General features: G+C 43.7%; 1 protein-coding gene across 4 annotated transcripts in view; it reads left to right on the forward strand.

Moving 5' to 3' along the window:
• The window catches only part of STAM (signal transducing adaptor molecule), a 222,722-nt gene that overhangs the window by 160,773 nt on the left and 34,849 nt on the right, over window positions 1-27,100 (forward strand). For all 4 annotated transcript variants that reach the window (XM_056519183.1, XM_056519186.1, XM_056519185.1 and 1 more), the window contains 6 exons: window positions 2,695-2,762; window positions 10,181-10,281; window positions 11,163-11,305; window positions 18,119-18,233; window positions 21,334-21,488; window positions 26,732-26,834. In XM_056519183.1, coding sequence (XP_056375158.1) covers window positions 2,695-2,762; window positions 10,181-10,281; window positions 11,163-11,305; window positions 18,119-18,233; window positions 21,334-21,488; window positions 26,732-26,834 — 685 coding nt within the window. The remainder of the gene's footprint in view (window positions 1-2,694; window positions 2,763-10,180; window positions 10,282-11,162; window positions 11,306-18,118; window positions 18,234-21,333; window positions 21,489-26,731; window positions 26,835-27,100) is intronic.

The following is a 27,100-nucleotide window of genomic DNA, read 5'->3' on the forward strand; positions in this document are numbered from 1 at the left end:
TGGCCCCCGACTTCCATTCCAAACAAATTATCTCTCTAAAAGCTCAATGGCGCTCCTTCTCTTCTGAGCGTTGTAGTTCGCTCGCAGTGCACTTGACGTCCAAACATGGGGTATTTCCATACTTAGAAGAAATGGGGTTACAAATTTTTTTTTTTGGGGGGGGGGGGCATTTTCTCCTATTACCCTTTGTAAAAAAGTAAAATTTGGGGAAAAACCAGCATTTTAGTGGAAAAATATATTTTTTCATTTACACATCCAACTTTAACAAAAAGTTGTCAAACACCTGTGGGGTGTTAAGGCTCACTGTGCCCCTTGTTACTTTCCTTGAGGGGTGTTGTTTCCATAATAGTGTGCGATGTGTTTTTTTTTTTTTTCTGTCCTGGCACCATAGGGGCTTCCTAAATGGGACATGCCCCCCAAAAGCCATTTCAGAAAAACTCACTCTCCTAAATCCCATTGTTGCTCCTTCCCTTCTGAGCCCTCTAGTGCACCCGCCGAACACTTGACATACACATATGAGGTATTTTCTTACTCGAGAGAAATTAGGTTACAAATTTTGAGAGGATTTTTTTCCTTTTACCCCTTGTAAAAATTCAAAAACTGGGTCTACAAGAACATGCCAGTGTAAAAAATGGAAGATTTTGAATGTTCTCCTTCACTTTGCTGCTATTCCTGTGAAACACCTAAAGGGTTAACACACTTACTGAATGTCATTTTGAATACTTTGAGGGGTGCAGTTTTTATAATGGGGTAATTTATCGGGTATTTCTAACCAGAAGACCCTTCAAATCCACTTCTAACCTGAACTGGTCCCTGAAAAATTCCGATTTTGAAAATTTTGCGAAAAATTTGAAAATTGTTGCTGAACTTTGAAGCCCTCTGATGTTTTCCAAAAGTAAAAACTCATCAATTTTATGATGCAAACATAAAGTAGACATATTGTATATGAGAATCAATATATAATTTATTTGGAATATCCATATTCCTTATAAGCAGAGAGCTTCAAAGTTAGAAAAATGCTAAATTTTCAAATTTTTCATGAAATTTTTGAATTTTTCACCAAGAAAGGATGCAAGTATCGCCGAAAATTTACCACTAACATAAAGTAGAATATGTCACGAAAAAAACAATCTCGGAATCAAATTTATAAGTAAAAGCATCCCAGAGTTATTAATGCTTAAAGTGACAGTGGTCAGATTTGCAAAAAATGCTCCCGTCCTTAGGGTCATAATGGGCTCCGTCCCCAAGGGGTTAAAGGGGTACTCCGGTGGAAAACATTTATTTTTTTTTAATCATATGGTGCCAGAAAGGTATAGTGATTTGTAAATTACTTCTATTTAAAAATCTTAATACCTCCAGTACTTATCAGCTGCTGTATGGGCCAGAGGAAGTTCTTTTCTTTTTTAATTTATTTTTTCGTCTGACCACAGTGCTCTCTGCTGACAACTCTGTCCATGTCAGGAACTGTCAAGAGCAGAATAGATAGGCTTGCTATGGGGATTTGCTTTTGCTCTGGACCGTTCCTGACATGGCCAGAGGTGTCAGCAGAGAGCACTGTGATCAGACGGGAAAAAAATTCAAAATGAAAAGAACTTCCTCTGGAGCATACAGCAGTTAATAAGTACTGGAAGGATTAAGATTTTTAAATAGAAGTAATTTACAAATCTGTTCAACTTTCTGGCACCGGTTGATTAAATAAAAAAATAAAAAAGAGTACCCCTTTAACAGTCTTGGTTATAAAGTGTGTTTGTGATGACCAAAAGTCTTCAGAGATTCTTCAGTTTCTACTAAACAATCATAATTACATGCAAAACACTACCATTTGTTTCACCCATTTGCCAATGACTTCAGGGGCAAAAAAATTTGCTTAAAGGGTACCTCTCATCAAAAAAACTTTTGATATATTATAGATTAATGTATGCAGAATAACTTCACAATTGCATGTTATTAAAAAATATGCTTCTTTCTATTTAATTTTCCACTTTGAAGAAATGACCACTAGGGGTCTCCCTACCAGTCCTGGCAGCAAGCATTTCAGACTCATGCAGGAGTCCTAAACACTACGAGCTGCCAGTCTGCTTTGTTCACAAAGGAGAAAACCCAGAGCTGCCAGCCTGCTTTGTTCACAGCCTGTTTGGCTGTGAACAAAGCAGGCTGGCAGCTCTGAGTGTTTAGGACTCCAGCATGAGTCAGAAATGCTTGCTGACAGGACTGATCGGGAAAAATACAATAGAAAGAAGCATATTTTTCATTAACATGCTATTGGAAAGTTATTCAACATTCATTAATCTAAAATATATCAAAAGTTTATTTGATGAGAGGTACCCTTTAAAGGGGTACTCGGGCCCTAAGACATCTTATCCATATTCAAAGACTTGCATTGAGTGGTGTGACATCACAAGAGGGCGGAGTTGTGGCCCTGTGGTCGTGAGGCTTCAGGCAGGGAGCGATCATCGCTTCGTGGGTGCTGCATGAGAGATTGTGGGGGGTCCCCAGCAGCGGGACCCCCTTGATCAGACATATTATCCCCTATCCTTTGGATAGAGGATAAGATGTCTTAGGGCTGGAGTACCCCTTTAAATGATATAGTCCTTTTATGGACCTCAGGGAATGCCTCAGCTCTATTACTAGTTTATGGACACATTTCTGAGTATTTTATTCTAACAATTGCACTTTATCTTTTTCTCTATCTAGATTTCAACCAAAAGAACAGAACCTGCTTATTACATTGGCCTACGTTTGGGACTGGATAAAGCTTTTAAGTAGGTGCTTAGCTGATAAAGAAGCTGATCGCATTGTTGGTTATTAAAAATATTGTGAGACAGTGATGGGAATGGTGGTCAGGCATCGCTCATCCAAGAAAAGCTGGACGAGATTTGAGGAATCCAGGAATATTTGCTAGCATTCTATAGTTGCTGAGGATTTTGGTAAAGTGTTTTTTTTTGACAGCAGTAAAGACATTAATTCCATTCCTGGCAAGTCCAGATTTTCTGGGTGGCCCCAAATCATCACAGGTGCTGAAGACAGCTGATTACTAGGCTTTAAAGCAAAGTGTTGTTTACTCTGCAGGCTAAGGCTGGGTTCACACTACGTTTTGTCCCATACGGGAGCGCATACGGCAGGGGGGAGCTAAAACCTCGCGCTCCCGTATGTTACCGTATGCGCTCCCGTATGTCATTCATTTCAATGAGCCGACCGGAGTGAAATGTTCGGTCCGGTCGGCTCATTTTTGCGCCGTATGCGCTTTTACAACCGGACCTAAAACCGTGGTTGACCACAGTTTTAGGTCCGGTTGTAAAAGCGCTTACGGCGCAAAAATGAGCCGACCGGACCGAACGTTTCACTCCGGTCGGCTCATTGAAATGAATGACATACGGGAGCGCATACGGTAACATACGGGAGCGCGAGCTTTTAGCTCCCCCCTGCCGTATGCGCTCCCGTATGGGACAAAACGTAGTGTGGACCCAGCCTAAGACTGTAATTCTGATTGGAGTTGGAGTCCTGATTCTCTGATTACAAAAAGAGACCATAATATGTGTGTGAGAAACACATTTAAAGGGGTATTCCAGGAAATACCCCTGGCTCCAGAAAGTTATACAACTGGCTCCAGAAAGTTAAACAGATTTGTAAATTACTTCTATTAAAAAATCTTAATCCTTTCAGTACTTATGAGCTTCTGAATTTAAGGTTGTTCTTTTCTGTCTAAATCCTCTCTGATGACACCTGTCTCTGGAAATGCCCAGTTTAGAAGAGGCTTGCTATGGGGATTTGCTTCTAAACTGGTCGTTTCCTGAGACACGTGTCATCAGAGAGCACTTAGACAGAAAAGAACAACCTTAACTTCAGAAGCTCATAAGTACTGAAAGGATAAAGATTTTTTTATAGAAGTAATTTACAAATCTGTTTAACTTTCTGGAGCCAGTTGATAAATAAAAAAAAGTTTTTTCCTGGATAACCCCTTTAATGACTGTTTTGATGGGTGGCTGGTAGTAAGCCACCTGTATAGAGACGATGGATTATTTTATAGTTAATGCTTGGACGAGCAGGAATTTATTTTGTATTTTGAGTAAGAAGGCTTTATTTTTGCTGCTATTTGCCTGGCTCTGTGGAGCTAATCTCCCACAATATATATATAGATGGTATTTATAATTATACAGTGAAGGAAAATATTATATGACCCCTGCTGATTTTTTTTTTTGTGCTGACAAACACATGATCAGTCTATTACTTTAAAGGGATACTCCGCTGCTCAGTGTTTGGAACAAACTGCTTGTGATGTCATAGCCCCGCCCCTCATGATGTCCCACCACACCCCCTCAATGCAAGTCTATGGTGACGCCCCCTCCCAGAGACTTGCATTGAGGGGGCAGGGCGTCATGTCATGAGGAGCCGAGGCTATGACATCACGAGCTCCCGGCGCCGGCTCCAGCTTTCGGAACAGTTTGTTCCAAATGCTGAGCAGCGGAGTACCCCTTTAATGATCAGTTTATTTGAACAGTGAGGGACAGAAAAAACGACAAATGCATTTCAAATTATGAGATGATATCCATTTTACTCAGTGAAATAAATATCTGATGTCCAATCAGTCAACAAGATTTCTGGCTCCCCTAAGTGTTCTTAATCTCTGCTTGTTCACTGTAGGTAATAAACTAGAGGGCCAGAAATCTGTGAACCCCTTTCCACAAACACAATCAATCCACCATTTATATTCAAAACTCTCCACCATGGCCAAGACCAAAGATCTGTCCAAGGATGTCAGGGACAAGATGGTAGCTGGAATGGGCTACAAGACCATCGCCAAGCAGCTTGGTGAGAAGTTGGTGCAATTATTCGCAAATGGAAGAAATACAAAATAACGTCAATCTCCATGGGTGGGAGGCTCCATGTAAGATCTCACCTCCATGGAGTTTCAATTACAGTCGTAGACTGATAATTTCTTGGGAAAACATACAAAATCAGCAGGGGATCAAATACTTTTTTCTTTTACCCTAGCTGTTGTTTACATATCATAGGTGGTGCAGATTTGTGAAAGCTAAAATAAAGACAACTCATCTTTTGTTAGTGACTAGTGTTGGGCGCGAATATTCACATTACAAATTTTTATCACGAATATAACAAATTCGCGAATATTTTGAATATATTCACTATACATTTGAAATTACGAATATTCACTTTTTTCCGCATATGCGCATATTCCTTCTTTTCATTTGTGGGACGATTAGAATGGTTATCAACAACATCCCTAGCAACCAATAGTAAAGTTGCCCACTCCCTCACTGTTTTCTTCCTCGAATATGCGAATATAACGAATACGCGAAATTTGCGAATATAGAACGAATATTCGTCTATATATTCAGGAAATATTGCAAATTCGAATATGGCCAATGCCGCTCATCACTATTAGTGACACCGTATGTTATTACGAAGCCATTCCTTTGTTGCCCGGGAGGTGTGTTTGGGATAATTGTAATGCTGAAAGACCCAGCCACGTTTCATCTTTAATGCCCTTGCTAATGGAAGGAGGTTTTCACTCAAAATCTCATGATACATGGCCCCATTCATTCTTTCCTTTACACGGATCAGTCGTCCTGGTCCCTTTGCTGGAAAAAAACAAACAACCCCAAAGCATGATGTTTCCACCCCCACGCTTCACAGTAGGTATGGTGTTCTTTGGATGCAACTCAGCATTCTTTTCTCCTCCAAACACGACGAGTTGAGTTTTTACCAAAAAGTTCTACTTTGGTTTCATTTGACCATATGACATTCTCCCAATACTCTTCTGGATCATCCAAATGCTCTCTAGCAAACTTCAGACGGGCCCGGACATGTACTGGCTTAAGCAGGGGGACACATTTGGCACTGCATGATTTGAGTCCCTGGCAGCGTAGTGTTACTGATGGTAGCCTTTGTTACTTTGGTCTCAGCTCTCTGCAGGTCATTAAGTAGGTCCCGCCGTGTGGTTCTGGCATTTTTGCTCACCGTTCTTGTGATCATTTTGACACCATGGGGTGAGATCTTGCGTGGAGCCCCTGATTGAGGGAGATTATGAGTGGTCCTGTATGTCTTCCATTTTCTAATAATTGCTCCCATATTTGACTTCTTCACACCAAGCTGCTTGCAGGTGAAGGTCTACAATTTTGTTTCTGGTGTCCTTTGACAACTCTTTGGTCTTGGCCATAGTGGAGTTTGGAGTGTGACTGTTTGAGGTTGTGGACAGGTGTCTTTTATACTGATAACAAGTTCAAACAGGTGCCATTAATATAGGCAACGAGTGGAGGACAGATGAGACTCTTAAAGAAGTTACAGGTCTGTGAGAGACAGAAATCGTGCTTGTTTGAAGGTGACGAAATACAGTACTTATTTTACACCTTAATATGCAAATAAACTCAGAGAACGTGATTTTATGGATTTTTTTTCTCATTATGTCTCTCATAGTTGACATATACCTATGATGAAAATGACAGGCCTCACTCATCTTTTTAACCCTTTAAGGACCAGGCCATTTTACACCTTAAGTACCAGAGCGTTTTTTGCAATTCTGACCACTGTCGCTTTAAACATTAATAACTCTGGAATGCTTTTAGTTATCATTCTGATTCCGAGATTGTTTTTTCGTGACATATTCTACTTTAACTTAGTGGTAAAATTTTATGGTAACTTGCATCCTTTTTTGGTGAAAAATCCCCAAATTTGATGAAAAAAATGAAAATTTTGCATTTTTCTAACTTTGAAGCTGCTTGTAAGGAAAATGTATATTCAAAATAAAATTTTTTTGGTTCATATATACAATATGTCTACTTTATGTTTGCATTATAAAATTTATGAGTTTTTACTTTTGGAAGACACCAGAGGGCTTCAAAGTTCAGCAGCAATTTTCAAATTTTTCACAAAATTTTCAAACTCGCTATTTTTCATGGACCAGTTCAGGGTCTTCATATTAGAAATACGCCATAAATGACCCCATTATAAAAACTACACCCCCCAAAGTATTCAAAATGACATTCAATAAGTGTATTAACCCTTTAGGTGTTTCACAGGAATAGCAGCAAAGTGAAGGAGAAAATTCACAATCTTCATTTACACTCGCATGTTCTTGTAGACCCAATTTTTTAATTTTTGCAAGGGGTAAAAAAGGAGAAATTTTTTTACTTGTATTTGAAACCCAATTTCTCTCGAGTAAGCAAATACCTCATATGTCTATGTTAATTGTTCGGCGGGCGCAGTAGAGGGCTTAGAAGGGAAGGAGCGACAAATGGTTTTTGGGGGGCATGTCACCTTTAGGAAGCCCCTATATACCTAAAATGCTTGGTTTCCCAAAAATTTTACATTTTTAAAAAGGATAATAGCAGGAATACCCCCCAAAATTTGAAGCCCAATTTCTCCCGATTCAGAAAACACCCCCATATGGGGGTGAAAAGTGCTCTGCTGGCGCACTACAGGTCTCAGAAGAGAAGGAGTCACATTTGGCTTTTTGAAAGCAAATTTTGCTCTGGGGGCATGCCGCATTTAGGAAGCCCCTATGGTGCCAGAACAGCAAAAAAAAAAAAACATGGCATACCATTTTGGAAACTATACCCCTCGGGGAACGTAACAAGGGGTAAAGTGAACCTTAACACCCTACAGGTGTTTCACGACTTTTGCATATGTAAAAAAAAAATTTTTTTTTTTACCTAAAATGCTTGGTTTCCCAAAATTTTTACATTTTTAAAAAGGATAATAGCAGAAAACACCCCCCCAAAATTTGTAACACAAATAGGGGTATTCTACGCCAGTGATTCCCAAACAGGGTGCCTCCAGCTGTTGTAAAACTCCCAGCATGCCTGGACAGTCAAGGGCTATCTGGCAATACTGGGAGTAGTTGTTTTGCAACAGCTGGAGGCTCCGTTTTTGAAACAGTGGCGTACCAGACGTTTTTCATTTTTATTGGGGCGGGGGGCTGTGTAGGGGTATGTGTATATGCAGTGTTTTTTACTTTTTATTTAATTTTTTTGTAGTGTAGTGTTTTTAGGGTACAGTCGCACGGGCGGGGGGTTCACAGTAGTTTCTCGCTGGCAGTTTGAGCTGCGGCAGAAAATTTGCCGCAGCTCAAACTTGCAGCCGGATACTTACTGTAAACCTCTGCCCATGTGAGTGAACCCTGTACGTTCACATTGGGGAGGGGGGAACATCCAGCTGTTGCAAAACTACAACTCCCAGCATGTAGGGTCTATAAGTGCATGCTGGGAGTTGTAGTTTTGCAACAGCTGGAGGCTCCGTTTTGGAAACAGTGGCGTACCAGACGTTTTTCATTTTTATTGGGGAGGGGGGCTGTGTAGGGGTATGTGTATATGTAGTGTTTTTTACTTTTTATTTTATTTTGTGGTAGTGTAGTGTAGTGTTTTTAGGGTACAGTCGCACGGGCGGGGGTTCACAGTAGTTTCTCGCTGGCAGTTTGAGCTGCGGCAGAAAATTTCTGCCGCAGCTCAAACTTGCAGCCGGATACTTACTGTAATCCTCCGCCCATGTGAGTGTACCCTGTACGTTCACATTGGGGGGGGGGGGGGGAGAAACATCCAGCTGTTGCAAAACTACAACTCCCAGCATGTACGGTCTATTAGTGCATGCTGGGAGTTGTAGTTTTGCAACAGCTGGAGGCACACTGGTTGTGAAACACCGAGTTTGGTAACAAACTCAGTGTTTTGCAATCAGTGTGCCTTCAGCTGTTGCAAAAGCTACAACCCCCAGCATGTACGGACAGCGGAAGGGCATGCTGGGTCTTGTAGTTATGCAACAGCTGGAGGCATACTACTTTGGCTGGGGATGCTGGGAATTGTAGTTATGCAACAGCTGGAGACACACTGGTTTGCTACTTAACTCAGTCTGCCTTCAGCTGTTGCAAAACTACAACTCTCAGCAGTCACCGACAGCCAACGGGCATGCTGGGAGTTGTAGTTATGCAACCACCAGATGCACCACTACAACTCCCAGCATGCACTTTAGCTGATTGTGCAAGCTGGGAGTTGTAGTTATACAACAGCTGAAGGTACACTTTTCCATAGAAAAAATGTGCCTCCAGCTGTTGCAAAACCATAAGTCCCAGCATGCTCATAAGGGAATGCTGGGAGTTGTGGTGGTCTGCCTCCTCCTGTTGCATAACTACAGCTTCCAGCATGCCCTTTTTGCATGCTGGGAGCTGTTGCTAAGCAACAGCAGGAGGCTGTCACTCACCTCCTACTGCTGCTGATCCACGCCGCGCAGGTCAGTCCCGCCACCGCCGCCGTCGCTCCTGGGGCCCCGATCCCAACATTAACGCCGGGGATCGGGGTCCCCAGCACCCAGGGTGCACGTCCCGCACATGTCCTCCGGAAGAGGGGCGGAGCGGGTGCGGGAGTGACACCCGCAGCAGGCACCCTGATTGGTCGGCCGGGAAACCGGCCGACGAATCAGGGCGATCGTGAGGTGGCCACCAGTGCCACCTCACCCCTGCTGGCTATGGCTGTTCGGGGCCGTCTCTGACGGCCCCGATCAGCCAGTAATTCCGGGTCACCAGGTCACTGGAGACCCGATTGACCCGGAATCGCCGCAGATCGCCGACATGGGGGAGCATAATGACCCCTCTGGGCGATATGCCGCGATGCCTGATGAACGATTTCAGCAGGCATCGGGCGCCGGCTCCCCTCCGGCTAGCGGCGGAGGGCCGGGAATGGACAGGACGTACTCCTACGTCCTCGGTCCTTAAGGACTCTGAAACGGGGGCGTAGGAGTATGTCCATTGTCCTTAAGGGGTTAAGTGGGAGAACTTGCACAATTGGTGGCTGACTAAATACTTTTTTGCCCCACTGAGGAGAGTTGGTGGAGGTTGAGACAAGACCTCTGCTGTGTGACCTCTTCCTCACCACATGGGGAAAGGACCAAAGAACCATTTGCAATGATTCCTGTTTCAGTGTGGCTGCACTCTTCACTACAATCCCGCCGACCAGGTCGTCAGTCCAGTCAAGTCTAATCATGGGCCCCATAGCAAACCACAGATAAACGGCTGAAGATCCTATGGCCACTCCTGTCCACTACAAAACAGCAACAACCCTTCTAGAAAAAAAAACACCCTGGAAAACCCTTTTAAATGTTCTTTCTGATTGTTCACCTTTATTCTTGTATATTACTATTTAACCTTATGTTGACAGTATGATTTGATTGTCATTAGGTGGATGGATGGTTCTCCAATTGACTTTGTTGCCTGGGGAAAAAACCAACCAAACTTTTCTAATAATGATGAGTTTTGCACTGAAATCCTTACCCACAAAGGTATGACATAAACATGTAATGATCTTTAATTTGTATCATGATGAGAGTCATCAGTTGTTGATACCTTTTTAAAGGAGTTATCCCAATATCAGGTTATCAGGGTTATTCCCTATGTTCGAAAGCCCCATAGAACATGAGTTAAGCACTGTGTACACATGCGCTCTGCTGATTCATTTACCGTATTTAGGTGATCATGTGACCTTCATTCTCTGAATTGGTGAGGGTCCTAGTGATCAGACCCCGATCAGATAGTTATCCCCTATCTATAACTAAGATGTCTAACTTGCAAAAAGCTTTTTTTTGGACCACAGTTTTTGCTGCAGTCCATAAAAGTCTAAAAAAGGAATAAAAAAAAATAAAAGTCTAAAAAAGTTTTTAAAAGAAGCTCAAATGTGTCCCACGTGCAAAGAAAGAATGCAACATTTTTCAAAAGACAGAAATAAATCTCAGTATGTTTTTTAATTTATTTAAAATTGACTTTTTTTTTTTCTTCATCCTCAAAAATATCCTAGCGGTTAGACTTCCCCATGATCTGACACTCATCCCCTATACTGTTTTTTTTTTATACTGGACTACTCCTTTAAAGGGGTACTCCGCTGCTCAGTGTTTGGAACAAACTGTTCCGAACGCTGGAGCCTGCGCCAGGAGCTTGTGAGGTCATAGCCCCGCCCCCTCATGATGTCACGTCCCACCCCCTCAATGCAAGTTTATGGGACTTGCATTGGGGGGGGGGGGGCGTGGCATGATGTCATGAGGGGGCGGGGCTATGACCTCACAAGCTCCTGGCGCAGGCTCCAGCGTTCGGAACAGTTTGTTCCAAACGCTGAGCAGCGGAGTACCCCTTTAATGAATGTGTTGTTTTCTATCATTTTATACTATAGGACTGTGGAATGACATAAATTGTGGTTATCCCAATGCATTTATCTGTGAAAGGACAAATAGTTCTATCAATACAACATTTGCCCCAACAATACCTGCACCAGATGGTGGGTGCCCATCAGATTGGCTCTCATTTGGACAAAAGGTAATTTATTATTATTATTATTTTTATGATTATCAGATACTTTTAAATGTTATACTACAAACGTAGCTGGGGTATCTGTAACAGTGTCTCCTAGTCAATAGAAGGCCGAATTGGACTTCACCTATTGCAGTCACCTTTTCTGGGTCCTAACTGTAGCTCCTAGTACACAGATACTACAAAGACTTAGGCCGCCATTTATCCTTGTAGGTGTAAGTGAAGCATTTTTCTACACCTTTTTTTTGTGTGCTGGTAAAGTTTAGGATCACCACATTTATTGAAAGGTAGCAGAGCCTTTGATACATTTTGTGCAGGTCACATTCTCTAAAATTTTACTCTTCACCTATATCAAAAAGCTAAGCTACCGTATTTTTCCGACCTATAGGACGCACCGGCGTAAAAGACGCACCCAATTTTTAGGGGCAAAATCTAAAAAAAATAAAGCTTTTGAACCCAATAGTGGTCTTCAACCTGCGGACCTCCAGATGTTGCAAAACTACAACTCCCAGCATGACCGGACAGCCGTTGGCTGTCCAGGCATGCTGGGAGTTGTAGTTTTGCAACATCTGGAGGTCCGCAGATTGAAGACCACTGCATAGGAGGTAATACTCACGTGTCCCCGCCGCTCCGGATCCGTCACTACTGCCCTGGATGTCGCTCCGGAACGTCTCTGCTGCCGGCCGGGTATCCTCGCTCTCCGTCATCACGTCGTTACGCACGCCGACGCACGAACACGACGACGTGATGACGGGGAAGGAGAGCGCCGGCCATACAGGGGATCCCTGAACGGAGAAGACACCAAGGAGGCAGGTAAGGTCCCCCCCGGTGTCCTGTAAGCACTAACCCGGCTATTCAGTCGGGCTGTTCGGGACCGCCGCGGTGAAATCCCGAACAGCCCGACTGAACAGCCGGGTTAGTGTCACTTTCCCTTCAGACGCGGTGGTCAGCTTTGATCGCCGCGTCTGAAGGGTTAATACAGGGCATCACCGCGATCGGTGATGTCCTGTATTAGTCGCGGGTCCCGGCCATTGAGGGCCCGCCGCGATAGGGGTGTATTCGCCGTATAAGACGCACCGACTTTTCCCCCCCAGTTTTGGGGAAGAAAAAGTGCGTCTTATACGGCGAAAAATACGGTAAGTCTGGGCTGATGTAAGTTTTAGAGACTTTTCAGTGGCTTTGCGCCTTTTTTGCAGCTTTTCACAAAAAGGCGCAGTTCATAAATCCCTTCCATATCATGTGGATTGCCAAAATCAGTGGATTACAACTCCAAATCAGCAGAAATGTGTAAAACAAAAGGCACAAAAGAGGCACAAATAAACCCTGCTTGCACCTTTTTTAAACACCAAAAACAGTCTAAAGACAATGATAAATGTTGGCCTTAGAGTCAAACAGTATAACAAACCAGATAAAACATACAGAGAATGTATCAATATTGGCAGATAACAGGAACGGGATAGCAACAAACCAATAGGAACTGGAATGCTGGAATGGATGGCACAAAGAAATGATAATGAAGGCAATCGGTAATAAGGCAGAGGATGATCAATTGGAACATGTGTAAAAAAACAAAAACAAAAAAACAAAAACCTGTCCCCATCTAACAATCCCTAATCTTCCCTTCATCCTTATCTATCCCTAGCAAAAACAAGGAGAATCTAGGACCCAGAAACTGAGGAAGGTAGAGCAGAAAATGGAGTTACAAAAAAAAAAAAAAGCTAAACAACCAGTTAAACTAAAATTCACAGCAACTATTTCTCACCACAAACACAAGGACGGCAATAGAAAAACCAAGTGGAGAAACTAGGATAACAGCTAATGTACAATAAGGTGCAAGAAGCACAAGGGTGATGGGAAAATGCTCAGAGCTTCTGCTATAGTCCGCACAGGACAGCCAGGGATTCTTAAATAAATTCTAGCCAGGAATCTTGCTCCAATTATTCAGCGCTAAGCAGATTTGATCAACTGATGCAGAGGAAAGGATCAGCTGTGAGATACTTGTATAAAAATAGCTTTAAAGGGGTATTCCAGGCAAAAACTTTTTATATATATATATATATATATATATATATATATATATATATATATCCACTGGCTCCGGAAAGTTAAACAGATTTGTAAATTACTTCTATTAAAAAATCTTAATCCTTCCAATAGTTATTAGCTTCTGAAGTTTTCTGTCTAACTGCTCAATGATGATGTCACGTCCCGGGAGCTGTGCATGATGGGAGAATATCCCCATAGGAACTGCACAGCTCCCGGGACGTGAGTCATCAGAAAGCAGTTAGACAGAAAACAGCAACTCGACTTCAGAAGCTAATAACTATTGAAAGGATTAAGATTTTTTAATAGAAGTAATTTACAAATCTGTTTAACTTTCCGGAGCCAGTTGATATATATATATATATATATATATATATATATATATATATATATATATATATATAAGTTTTTGCCTGGAATACCCCTTTAACCCCTTAAGGACCAAGGACGTACCGGTACGTCCTTGGTCCTGCTCTTCCGATATAACGCGGGGTTACACAGTAACCCCGCGTCATATCATGGCGGGCCCGGCGTCATAGTGAAGCCGGGACCCGCCTCTAATAGCGCGCAGCGCCGATCGCGGCGCCGCGCGCTATTAACCCTTTAGCCGCGCGCTCAAAGCTGAGCCGCGCGGCTAAAAGTGAAAGTGAAAGTTCCCGGCTAGCTCAGTCGAGCTGTTCGGGATAGCCGCGGCTAATCGCGGCATCCCGAACAGCTGACAGGACAGCGGGAGGGCCCCTTCCTGCCTCCTCGCTGTCCGATCGCCGAATGACTGCTCAGTGCATGAGATCCAGGCATGAGCAGTCATCCGGCAGAATCGTTGATCACTGGTTTCTTATGAGAAACCAGTGATCAACATAGAAGATCAGTGTGTGCAGTGTTATAGGTCCCTATGGGACCTATAACACTGCAAAAAAAAAGTGAAAAAAAAAAGTGAATAAAGATCATTTAACTCCTCCCCTATTAAAAGTTTGAATCACCCCCCTTTTCCAATAAAAAAAAAAACACAGTGTAAATAAAAATAAAAATAAACATATGTGGTATCACCGCGTGCGGAAATGTCCGAATTATAAAAATATATCATTAATTAAACCGCTCGGTCAATGGCGTGCGCGCAAAAAAATTCCAAAGTCCAAAATAGTGCATTTTTGGTCACTTTTTATATCATTTAAAAATGAATAAAAAGTGATCAATAAGTCCTATCAATGCAAAAATGGTACCGTTAAAAACTTCAGATCACGGCGCAAAAAATGAGCCCTCATACCGCCCCATACACGGAAAAATAAAAAAGTTATAGGGGTCAGAAGATGACAATTTTAAACGTATTAATTTTCCTGCATGTAGTTATGATTTTTTCCAGAAGTCCGACAAAATCAAACCTATATAAGTAGGGTATCATTTTAATCGTATGGACCTACAGAATACATATCAGGTGTCATTTTTACCGAAAAATGTACTACGTAGAAACGGAAGCCCCCAAAAGTTACAAAACAGCGTTTTTTTTTCAATTTTGTCGCACAATGATTTTTTTTCCCGCTTCACCATAGATTTTTGGGCAAAATGACTGACGTCATTACAAAGTAGAATTGGTGGCGCAAAAAATAAGCCATCATATGGATTTTTAGGTGTAAATTTGAAAGAGTTATGATTTTTTAAAGGCAAGGAGCAAAAAACGAAAATGCAAAAACGGAAAAACCTCCGGTCCTTAAGGGGTTAACTATTAGTAGAAGACAGAATGGCAGGATGATTCTTGTCATTCGTAACAGTATCCAACCCTAAATGTAGACTATGGGGAATTGTAATATGTACTAGGAGAGGCTATGGTGTTGTTACTGAAACCTAAATAATAAAAATGTATCAAATATTTGAAATCTCTCCAAGTCCTGTTAGTGAAACTTAAAGGGGTACTCCGCTGCTCAGCATTAGGAACAAAATGTTCCAAATGCTTAGAGACGGCGCCGGGAGCTTGTGATGTCATAGCCCCACCCCTTATGATGTCATGCCACACCCCCTCAATGCAAGTCTATGGGAGGGGGCGTGACGGCAATCACGCCCCCTCCCATAGACTTGCATTGAGGAGCGGGGTGTGATGTCATGAGGGGCGGGTCTATGACATCATGAGCTCTTGGTGCTGGCTCTAATCATTCGGAACATTTTGTTCCAAACGCTGAGCAGTTGAGTACCCCTTTTAAAGGGGTACTCCGGTGCTAAGACATCTGATCCCCTATCCAAAGGATAGGGGATAAGATGCCTGATCGTGGGGGTCCCGCCACTGGGGACTCCCGTGATCTTTAACACAGCACCCCGTTACCATCAGTCCCCGGAGCATGTTCGCTCCGGGTCTGATGACTGGCGATCATAGGGCCGGAGTATTGTGATGTCACGGCTCTGCCCCCATGTGACGTCATGCTTCGCCCCCTCAATGCAACCCTATGGGATGGGGCATGACTTTGGAAAGGAAATAAGATGTCTTATCACCGGAGTACCCCTTTAACAATTGATGCTGCATGGAAGATTTAGTCAGGTCCCCCAACTTCATCTTCCCCGGCAGTATGTCACCCGCAGTAATGTCTGTCTTTATTGCCATATTGCTCTGGCTCGGAATAATCCTGAATAATAAATATATAGATATATTGGGGAATTTCTGTATAAGTTATACAAAAAGGTAACCAAAAGTAAAATGTGTCTATAATACCAAATGACCTCATTGCTATATTTAGATTATTATCATATAAATTCTTAACTGGTTAAATGTATTGATATAAATTATAATATATGAAAATTGTGTATATACAATGTATATACTGTGTACGTGTTTCCTCAAATCTGGGCTTATGTATTGTATTAAATACTAGAATTGGGTTTGTGTGATAGGGATAAATATGTATGGACCATATAAATATGTGAGGATGTCTATATGGGTTTTAATATGTGTATAAAAGTGTGTGTGTGTGTGTAAATGTAATGTTTATATATATATATATATATATATATATATATATGTGTGTGTGTATATATATATATATATATATATATCTATATATATGTAAATTTGATATTAAAAAGATTGTAGGAGATTCAGTGTAATCACAAAACATTTATTATATACAGTTATAATCACCTACCCCCGCAGGGCCCTTGCAGGGGGCAGGAATTAATACAGATGTATAAGTAAAATATAGCTTAAAATATGTAAATAAAATAAAATACAAATAGTAATAATAGTACAGAAAGTCCAAACCAGCTCACCCAGCCTGGACAACCGGAGCACGGATCCAGGTGCTGGACAACACCGAGAATGTAGAGAAGAAAGTAGAGTCTGATCCAGCTTCAATAGCAATAAAACCGTCTTTATTTAAAGCACATGCAAGGAACAGCAGAGGTTATGCGTTTCAAGCGCCAAGCGCTCTTAGTCATGGCTAAGAGCGCTTGGAACGCATAACCTCTGCTGTTCCTTGCATGTGCTTTAAATAAAGACGGTTTTATTGCTATTGAAGCTGGATCCAACTCTACTTTCTTCTCAGTAATAATAGTAAAGCAGCTTATTGTTAAATTGCCAGGATATAAAATAAATAATCAGCAGTTGGTAGGACGTCGTTGGTGGTATATTGGAGTTATACTCCTATGCTCATTGGTGGTACAGTGGGTTAGCAATATGCAGTGGTGCACAGCACCACTTACCTGACCTCCCGGCGGTGTCCCTATACACACTGATGGGCTGGCGTCCGGCCGATGTATAATGTCCGGACTTCAACAGGTGACTGTGGGAGTGATGATGTAAGGGAGGTCGGCAGTGGATGCTGTCGTCCTGTGTAGAAGCGCACGTAACAGTGCTGATGTCCTGTGTTGCTGCGCATGTAACAGTGGGCCGCTCACTCGGGGCCTCCAGCAGTTGCAAGTTGGTTTGTGAAGATCCTGGTTTCTATGGTGGTGAGTATGGTATAATAGATTGCTGGTATATCTACACAGGACGCCAGCATCCACTGCCGACCTCCCTTACATCATCACTCCCACAGTCACCTGTTGAAGCCCGGACATTATACATCGGCCGGACGCCAGCCCATCAGTGTGTATAGGGACTCCGCCGGGAGGTCAGGTAAGTGGTGCTGTGCACCATTGCATATTGCTAACCCACTGCACCACCAATGAACATAGGAGTATAACTCCAATATACCACCAACGACGTCCTACCAACTGCTGATTATTTATTTTATATCCTGGACATTTAACAATAAGCTGCTTTACTATTATTACTGAGAAGAAAGTAGAGTTGGATCCAGCTTCAATAGCAATAAAACCGTCTTTATTTAAAGCACATGCAAGGAACAGCAGAGGTTACGCGTTTCAAGGGCCAAGCGCTCTTAGTCATGACTAAGAGCGCTTGGAACGCATAACCTCTGCTGTTCCTTGCATGTGCTTTAAATAAAGACGGTTTTATTGCTATTGAAGCTGGATCCAACTCTACTTTCTTCTCTACATTCTCGGTGTTGTCCAGCACCTGGATCCGTGCTCCGGTTGTCCAGGCTGGGTGAGCTGGTTTGGACTTTCTGTACTATTATTACTATTTTTATTTTATTTTATTTTCATATTTTAACCTATATTTTACTTATACATCTGTATTAATTCCTGCCCCCTGCAAGGGCCCTGCGGGGGTAGGTGATTATAACTGTATATAATAAATGTTTTGTGATTACACTGAATCTCCTACAATCTTTTTAATATCATATTTACATTTTAATTTTTTATAAATTATAATAAAAGTCTAATCTATTTCAGTGTTATCTGATATCTGGTGCAGAAGAAGATAAAGGAGTTCACTGGGATGACGCCAGACGTGACTGTCAGTCCTTAGGAGGAAATCTGGCCACCATAAATAATGATTTGGTACAATGTAAGTCAGGACTTTGACTAATTTGATAAGAATCTTGGAGCCAGCAAAAAAATGACACAACAGGACGTTATGTAATATTATATGATTATTAGTGTCATCTATCCCTGTGTCCCAACTAGAGATAAGTGAACTTACAGTAAATTCGATTCGTCACAAACTTCTCAGCTCGGCAGTTGATGACTTATCCTGCATAAATTAGTTCAGCTTTCCGGTGCTCCTGTGGGCTGGAAAAGGTGGATACAGTCCTAGGTGACTCTTTCCTAGGACTGTATCCACCTTTTCCAGCCCACCGGAAAGCTGAACTAATTTATGCAGGAAAAGTCAGCAACTGCCGAGCCGAGAAGTTCGTGACGAATCGAATTTACTGTAAGTTCGCTCTTCTCTAGTCCCAACCATAAGTGTCCCCTCGTCTCTCCTTGTGTTACAGTCATTAGTGTCCACTTACCGTATTTTTCGCCGTATAAGACGCGCTTTTTCTTCCCCAAAACTGGGGGGAAAAAGTTGGTGCGTCTTATACGGCGAATACCTGCGGCCATCAATGGCCGGGACCTGCCGCTAATACAGGATCGCGGTGATGCCCTGTATTAACCCTTCAGATGCGTCAATCAAAGCTGATCGCCGCGTCTGAAGCGAAAATAACACTAACCCGGCTGCTCAGTCGGGCTGTTCGGGACCGCCGCGGCGTCCTGAACAGCTTACAGGTCACCGGGAGGGACCTTACCTGCCTCCTCGGTGTCTGCTCCGTGCCGGGATCCCCTGCATGGCGACGCTCTCCATCATGTCTTCGTGCACGCCTTCATCCAATAGGAGCAGCGTGCGTAGCAGCGTGATGACGGCGACGTGATGGCGGCGACGGAGAGCGTGGATCCCGGGGAAGAAGAAGTCCGGAGTGACGGGGGCACCTCGGGGACGCGGCGACAGCGATGGAGCGACATCCAGGGCAGCGGTGATGGGTCCGGAGCGCCAGGGACACGTAAGTATTACCTCCTATACCAGTAGTCTTCAACCTGCGGACCTCCAGATGTTGCAAAACTACAACTCCCAGCATACCCGGACAGCCAACGGCTGTCCGGGCATGCTGGGAGTTGTAGTTTTGCAACATCTGGAGGTCCGCAGGTTGAAGACCACTTTTGGGTTCAGAATCTTTATTTTTTTAGATTTTGCACCTATAAATTGGGTGCGTCTTATACGCCGATGCGTCCTATAGGGCGAAAAGTACGGTATCTCCCCCTGTTTCACAGTCATTCCTGTCCCCTCATCTTCTCCTATGTGTAAGTTTTTACTGTCCCCTCATCTCTCCCTGTGTCACAGTCATTCGTGTCCCCTCATCTCCCCTGTGTCACACTCATTCGTGTCCCCTCATCTTATCCTGTGTGTCAGTTATTACTGTCCCCTCATCTCTCCTGTGTCACAGTCATTAGTGTCCCTTCATCTCTCCTGTGTCACAGTCATTAGTATCCCCTCATCTCTCCCTGTGTCACACTCATTCGTGTCCCCTCATCTTATCCTGTGTGTCAGTTATTACTGTCCCCTCATCTCTCCTGTGTCACAGTCATTAGTGTCCCTTCATCTCTCCTGTGTCACAGTCATTAGTGTCCCCCTCATCTCTCCCTGTGTCACACTCATTCGTGTCCCCTAATCTTATCCTATGTGTCAGTTATTACTGTCCCCTCATCTCCCCCCTCTGTCACAGTCATTAGTGTTCCCTCCTCTCCCCAAAAATTAGCCCTCTATATGGAAAAATAATAAAGTTATAGTGGGCAGAACAGGGCAATTTTAAACATACTTCTTTTGTTAAAAAAGTGAAATTTTTTTGTAAAGTAGTACAATAATAGAAAAGCATGTAACCATGGGTATCATTTTCATATAGTTGGCCCACAGAAATAAAGATTACATGTCAGGTTTACCATAAAGTGTACAGCGTAAAAACAAAATCCCCCAAATTTTCATAATTGCAGTTTCCCACCATAAGTATAATTTTTTTGGTTGTGTCGTACATTTTATGGTAAAAATTACAAAGTACAATTGTTAATGCAAAAGATAAGCCCTCATATGGGTCTGTGGATGGAATAATAATAAAGGAAAACACAGAAATAAAAATTTCCTGTGTCCTTAAAGGGGTCCTCCGCTGCTCAGCATTTGGAACAAACCATTCCGAACGCTGGAGCCAGCGCCGGGAGCTCGTGATGTCATAGCCCCGCCCCCTCATGATGTCCCACTCTGCCCCCTCAATGCAAGTCTATGGAAGGGGGTGTGGCGGCTGTCACGCCCCCTTCCATAGACTTGCATTGAGGGGGAGGGGTGTGACATCATCAGGGGGCATGGCTATGACATCACGAGCTCCAGCGTTCGGAATGGTTTGTTCCAAACGCTGAGCACAGGAGTAGCCCTTTTAAAGGGGTACTCCTGTAGAAACCTTTTTTTAAATCAACTGGTGCCAGAAAGTTAAACAGATTTGTAAATTACTTCTATTAAAAAATCTTAACCGTTCCAGTACTTATTAGCTGCTGAATAGAGATGAGCGAACTTACAGTAAACTCGATTCGTCATGAACTTCTCGGCTCGGCAGTTGATGACTTATACTGCGTAAATTAGTTCAGCCTTCAGGTGCTCCGGTGGGCTGGAAAAGGTGGATACATTCCTAGGAAAGAGTCTCCTAGGACTGTATCCACCTTTTCCAGCCCACCGGAGCACCTGAAAGCTGAACTAATTTATGCAGGAAAAGTCATCAACTGCCGAGCCGAGAAGTTCGTGACGAATCGAATTTACTGTAAGTTCGCTCATCTCTACTGCTGAATACTACAGAGGAAATGGTTTTCTTTTTGAAACACAGAACTCTCTGCTGACATCATGACCACAGTGCTCTCTGCTGACATCTCTGTCCATTTTAGGAACTGTCCAGAGCAGTATATGTTTTCTATAGGGATTTTCTCCTACTCTGGACAGTTCTTTAAAATGGACAAAGAAACTTTTCCGTGAAAACCAGGACCGATGCAGAAATGATTCTTGTGTTACTAAACTTTGCATTGGCTAAATGTTGCGATTTAAACTGCATTATGTTTTCCTATACAGTGATATCTATATGATATGTTTATTCCAGCTTTTTTGATGTCTAATTTAAGAAATGTTAAGCTTGATGTGTGGATCGGATTACATGACAAGAATAAAGAAAACAAGTTTGTTTGGACGGATCAAAGTGGAGTGTATTATACCAACTGGGCCAAAGGTCGTCCAAATATTTTTAGATATCATAATGTAAGTATTGTATTTATACATTTTATTTGTTACGCTATTTATTACCAATGCACTTTATAGCTTGACAACTGCTATTTCCAGTCATTTTTAGATTTCCTCACTTCCATCTAAAAGGAAAACGTCAAGTGTCCCTGTCATTTGGAAACACTTTTGTCACAGAGACATCTTAAAAGTTTTGATCAGTTGGGGTCCCAATGCTGAGACCCCCACCGATTATTAGAGTAGGTGGAGAGAAGTGTGTGGCTTTTTTCCCTGCCTTTCTGACATCTCCATCCAGTTGCCCTAGATGGGCCTCATACACATATAATATAGCCGGACCATCTTGATTTCATATAAAGCTTTATATATACATACGCATTATCCAGCAGAGCAAACAAATGAACAACGGCACTCCAATATAGTGAAAAACTGATGTGATCTTTATTCACACAAATATGTGCAGCGACGTTCCTGTCATGAGGACGTAGATCTATATCCCCATGACAGGAAAGGGGCTGTGTGCAGATCTATGTCCCTCCTGTCATGCTGTGTGGGGCTGTATAGATCTACGTCCCTCCTCCTGAGGGAGGTGCGAGGAGGAACCTAAAGGAGGTCCTCCGTATGGGGCTACTAAACACCCCGTGCATTTCTATGGCCTCCATACAGGGCTACTAAACACCCCGTGCATTTCTATGTCCTCCGTATGGGGCTACTAAACACCCCGTGCATTTCTATGGCCTCCATACAGGGCTACTAAACACCCCGTGCATTTCTATGTCCTCCGTATGGGGCTACTAAACACCCCGTGCATTTCTATGGCCTCCATACAGGGCTACTAAACACCCCGTGCATTTCTATGTCCTCCATACAGGGCTACTAAACACCCCGTGCATTTCTATGTCCTCCATACAGGGCTACTAAGCACCCCGTGCATTTCTATGGCCTCCATACAGGGCTACTAAACACCCCGTGCATTTCTATGTCCTCCTTACAGGGCTACTAAACACCCCGTGCATTTCTATGTCCTCCATACAGGGCTACTAAACACCCCGTGCATTTCTATGTCCTCCATACAGGGCTACTAAACACCCCGTGCATTTCTATGTCCTCCATACAGGGCTACTAAGCACCCCGTGCATTTCTATGGCCTCCATACAGGGCTACTAAACACCCCGTGCATTTCTATGTCCTCCTTACAGGGCTACTAAACACCCCGTGCATTTCTATGTCCTCCATACAGGGCTACTAAACACCCCGTGCATTTCTATGTCCTCCGTATGGGGCTACTAAACACCCCGTGCATTTCTATGTCCTCCATACAGGGCTACTAAACACCCCGTGCATTTCTATGTCCTCCATACAGGGCTACTAAGCACCCCGTGCATTTCTATGGCCTCCATACAGGGCTACTAAACACCCCGTGCATTTCTATGGCCTCCATACAGGGCTACTAAACACCTCGTGCATTTCTATGGCCTCCATACAGGGCTACTAAGCACCCCGTGCATTTCTATGGCCTCCATACAGGGCTACTAAGCACCCCGTGCATTTCTATGTCCTCCATACAGGGCTACTAAACACCTCGTGCATTTCTATGGCCTCCATACAGGGCTACTAAGCACCCCGTGCATTTCTATGTCCTCCATACAAGGCTCCTAAGCACCCCGTGCATTTCTATGGCCTCAGTAAACACAGTGCTTAAACACCCCGTGCAAATCTACGTCACCGAATGCAGGCAGAGCTGAGAGCATTCCCGGTTGGCCACCGGCGCTGGGACTGCTTTGAGATGTGCACGCAGCCATTTTTTCCCCCTCCAGCGGCCACCAGCCACCAGGGCCGTCATCATTGGCGCTCTGCTCCGGGCCCCGTGCCCGCAGGGGACCCCGTCACATTAGGGACATCCTTGTGTCCCGAAAAATCTTTTTGGGACACAAGGATGCCCCGGTTACCTCTTTGCGGCCGCCGGCCCCGCTTTAACTTTAAAAACGCAGGGGCGGCCGGGATGTAGCGCACGCAGGGATGTCACTAACATCCCATGCGTGCGCCCATAGTAACAGAGCAGAGCGGTGAGGAGGACGCGCGCGCATGGTAAGTGACCAGCGGAAAGTCATCTTCAGTATTCCGACCACCGCTCCGGGTTCACGATCTACTGCTATGGCCCATAGGCCATAGCAGTGGATCGTGACCCCAAAGCGGTGGTCGGAATACTGAAGTGGGGTGGTAAACAGGCATACAGCCTCCAGCCATACACTGTATATGGCTGAAGGCTGTATGTCTGTGGGACTACTGTATACTGCACCTAATGTGGGGGACTACTGTATACTGCATCTAATGTGGGCGACTACTGTATACTGCACCTCATGTGGGTGACTACTGTATACTGCACCTAATGTGGGTGACTACTGTATACTGCACCTAATGTGGGGGAACTACTGTATACTGCACCTAATGTGGGGGACTACTGTATACTGCATCTAATGTGGGCGACTACTGTATACTGCATCTAATGTGGGCGACTACTGTATACTGCATCTAATGTGGGTGACTACTGTATATTGCACCTAATGTGGGTGACTACTGTATACTGCACCTAATGTGGGTGACTACTGTATACTGCACCTAATGTGGGGGAACTACTGTATACTGCACCTAATGTGGGGGACTACTGTATACTGCATCTAATGTGGGCGACTACTGTATACTGCATCTAATGTGGGTGACTACTGTATACTGCACCTAATGTGGGTGACTACTGTATACTGCACCTAATGTGGGTGACTACTGTATACTGCACCTAATGTGGGGGAACTACTGTATACTGCACCTAATGTGGGGGACTACTGTATACTGCATCTAATGTGGGCGACTACTGTATACTGCATCTAATGTGGGTGACTACTGTATACTGCACCTAATGTGGGTGACTACTGTATACTGCACCTAATGTGGGGGAACTACTGTATACTGCACCTAATGTGGGGGAACTACTGTATACTGCATCTAATGTGGGCAACTGCTGTATACTGCATCTAATGTGGGTGACTACTGTATACTGCATCTAATGTGGGTGACCACTGTATACTGCACCTAATGTGGGTGACTACTGTATACTGCACCTACTGTGGGGGAACTACTGTATACTGCACCTAATGTGGGGGAACTACTGTATACTGCATCTAATGTGGGCAACTGCTGTATACTGCATCTAATGTGGGTGACTACTGTATACTGCATCTAATGTGGGTGACCACTGTATACTGCACCTAATGTGGGTGACTACTGTATACTGCACCTACTGTGGGGGAACTACTGTATACTGCACCTAATGTGGGGGAACTACTGTATACTGCACCTAATGTGGGGGACTACTGTATACTGCAACTAATGTGGGCAACTACTGTATACTGCATCTAATGTGGGCAACTACTGTATACTGCATCTAATGTGGGTGACTACTGTATACTGCATCTAATGTGGTTGACTACTGTATACTGCACCTAATGTGGGTGACTACTGTACACTGCACCTAATGTGGGGGAACTACTGTATACTGCACCTAATGTGGGCGACTACTGTATACTGCAACTAATGTGGGCAACTACTGTATACTGCATCTAATGTGGGCGACTACTGTATACTGCATCTAATGTGGGTGACTACTGTATACTGCATCTAATGTGGTTGACTACTGTATACTGCACCTAATGTGGGTGACTACTGTACACTGCACCTAATGTGGGGGAACTACTGTATACTGCACCTAATGTGGGCGACTAATGTATACTGCATCTAATGTGGGCGACTACTGTATACTGCACCTAATGTGGGTGACTACTGTATACTGCACCTAATGTGGGGGAACTACTGTATACTGCACCTAATGTGGGGGAACTACTGTATACTGCATCTAATGTGGGCGACTACTGTATACTGCACCTAATGTGGGTGACTACTGTATACTGCACCTAATGTGGGGGAACTACTGTATACTGCACCTACTGTGGGGGAACTACTGTATACTGCATCTAATGTGGGCGACTACTGTATACTGCACCTAATGTGGGTGACTACTGTATACTGCACCTAATGGGGGGGACTACTGTATACTACACCTAATGGGGGAAGTCCTGTATACTGTACCTAATGTGGGGGAACTACTGTAAGCTGTACCTAATGTGGGGAAGTACTGTATACTGCCCCTAATGTGGTGGAACTACTGTAAACTGTACCTAATGTGGGGGGACTACTGTATACTGCACCCAATGTGGGCGACTACTGTATACTGCACCTAATGTGGGAGAACTACTGTATACTGCACCTAATGTGGGGGACTACTGTATACTGCACCTAATGTGGGGGACTACTGTATACTGCACCTAATGTGGGGGACTACTGTATACTGCACCTAATGTGGGGGAATTATACTGCACCTAATGTGGGGGAATGATACTGCACCTAATGTGGGGAACGATACTGCACCTAATGTTGGGGAACTGTACTGCACTTAATGTGGGGGAACTGTACTGCACCTAATGTGGGGAACTATACTGCACCTAATGTGGGGGACTATACTGCACCTAATGTGGGGAACTATACTGCACCTAATGTGGGGGAACTATACTGCACCTAATGTGGGGAACTATACTGCACCTAATGTGAGGGAACTATACTGCACCTAATGTGAGGGAACTATACTGCACCTAATGTGAGGGAACTATACTGCACCTAATGTGGAGAACGATACTGCACTTAATGTGGGGGAACATTATACTGCACCTAATGTGGGGCAACTTTACTGCACCTAATGTGAGGGACTATACTGCACCTAATGTGGGGGAACTATACTGCACCTAATGTGGGGAACTATACTGCACCTAATGTGGGGGGAACTATATTTTACCTTTTATGAACAAGAAAATAACGACGTGCTGGTATAACGACGTAACACTATGGGGCTGGTATGTAATGTTTTCCAGGGCTGGTTTTCACACCCAGTCCGGCCCTGGCTGAGAGAGGAGATGAGAAGACCCCATACAAGTCTACATCCTCCAAAGCTGAGGGAGGTGTGCATGTCCTGCTCTGCCTTCGCTCTGCCCTTCCCTCTGTATCTTCAATTCTGAGAACCGAGGGGAGGAGCGAATGCAGAGTTGCATAGGACGCAACTTTGCACCTCACACCGGAATAGCAGTGGGGGTTCAGGATAGGTGAGCATATTTACTGTGTCTTTTATTCTGATCTTTTTTTTTTATTTGTATTTTATTAAGGACAATTGTGTGGCTTTGCAATATGGGAGTATATTGGATGCTGGCAAGTGGATTGATATGGATTGTAGGCTGAACAGAGGATACATCTGCCAGAAATATAAAGGTAAGTTCACACCAATTTTCTTTTATGTGTATGCTTTTAATCAGGGTTGCAGAAACAAAATGAATTCAAAGGCCACACACCCTTTCCCTAGAATTTCATTAGGGGACCACATCCTGAATGATGCTGTGACAAACCTGGAAAGTGAATACGAAGTGACCTGGGGCTTAAACTCTCAGGCCACATGACTTTGAGTGAGAGACTTGTGTCGCCTATAGGTAGTCATTGCAACAACCTGTGTATACCCAGAACAACACCTCTCTGTCCAT

Source organism: Hyla sarda, chromosome 5, assembly GCF_029499605.1.
Source record: "Hyla sarda isolate aHylSar1 chromosome 5, aHylSar1.hap1, whole genome shotgun sequence".
Lineage (NCBI taxonomy): Eukaryota > Metazoa > Chordata > Amphibia > Anura > Hylidae > Hyla > Hyla sarda.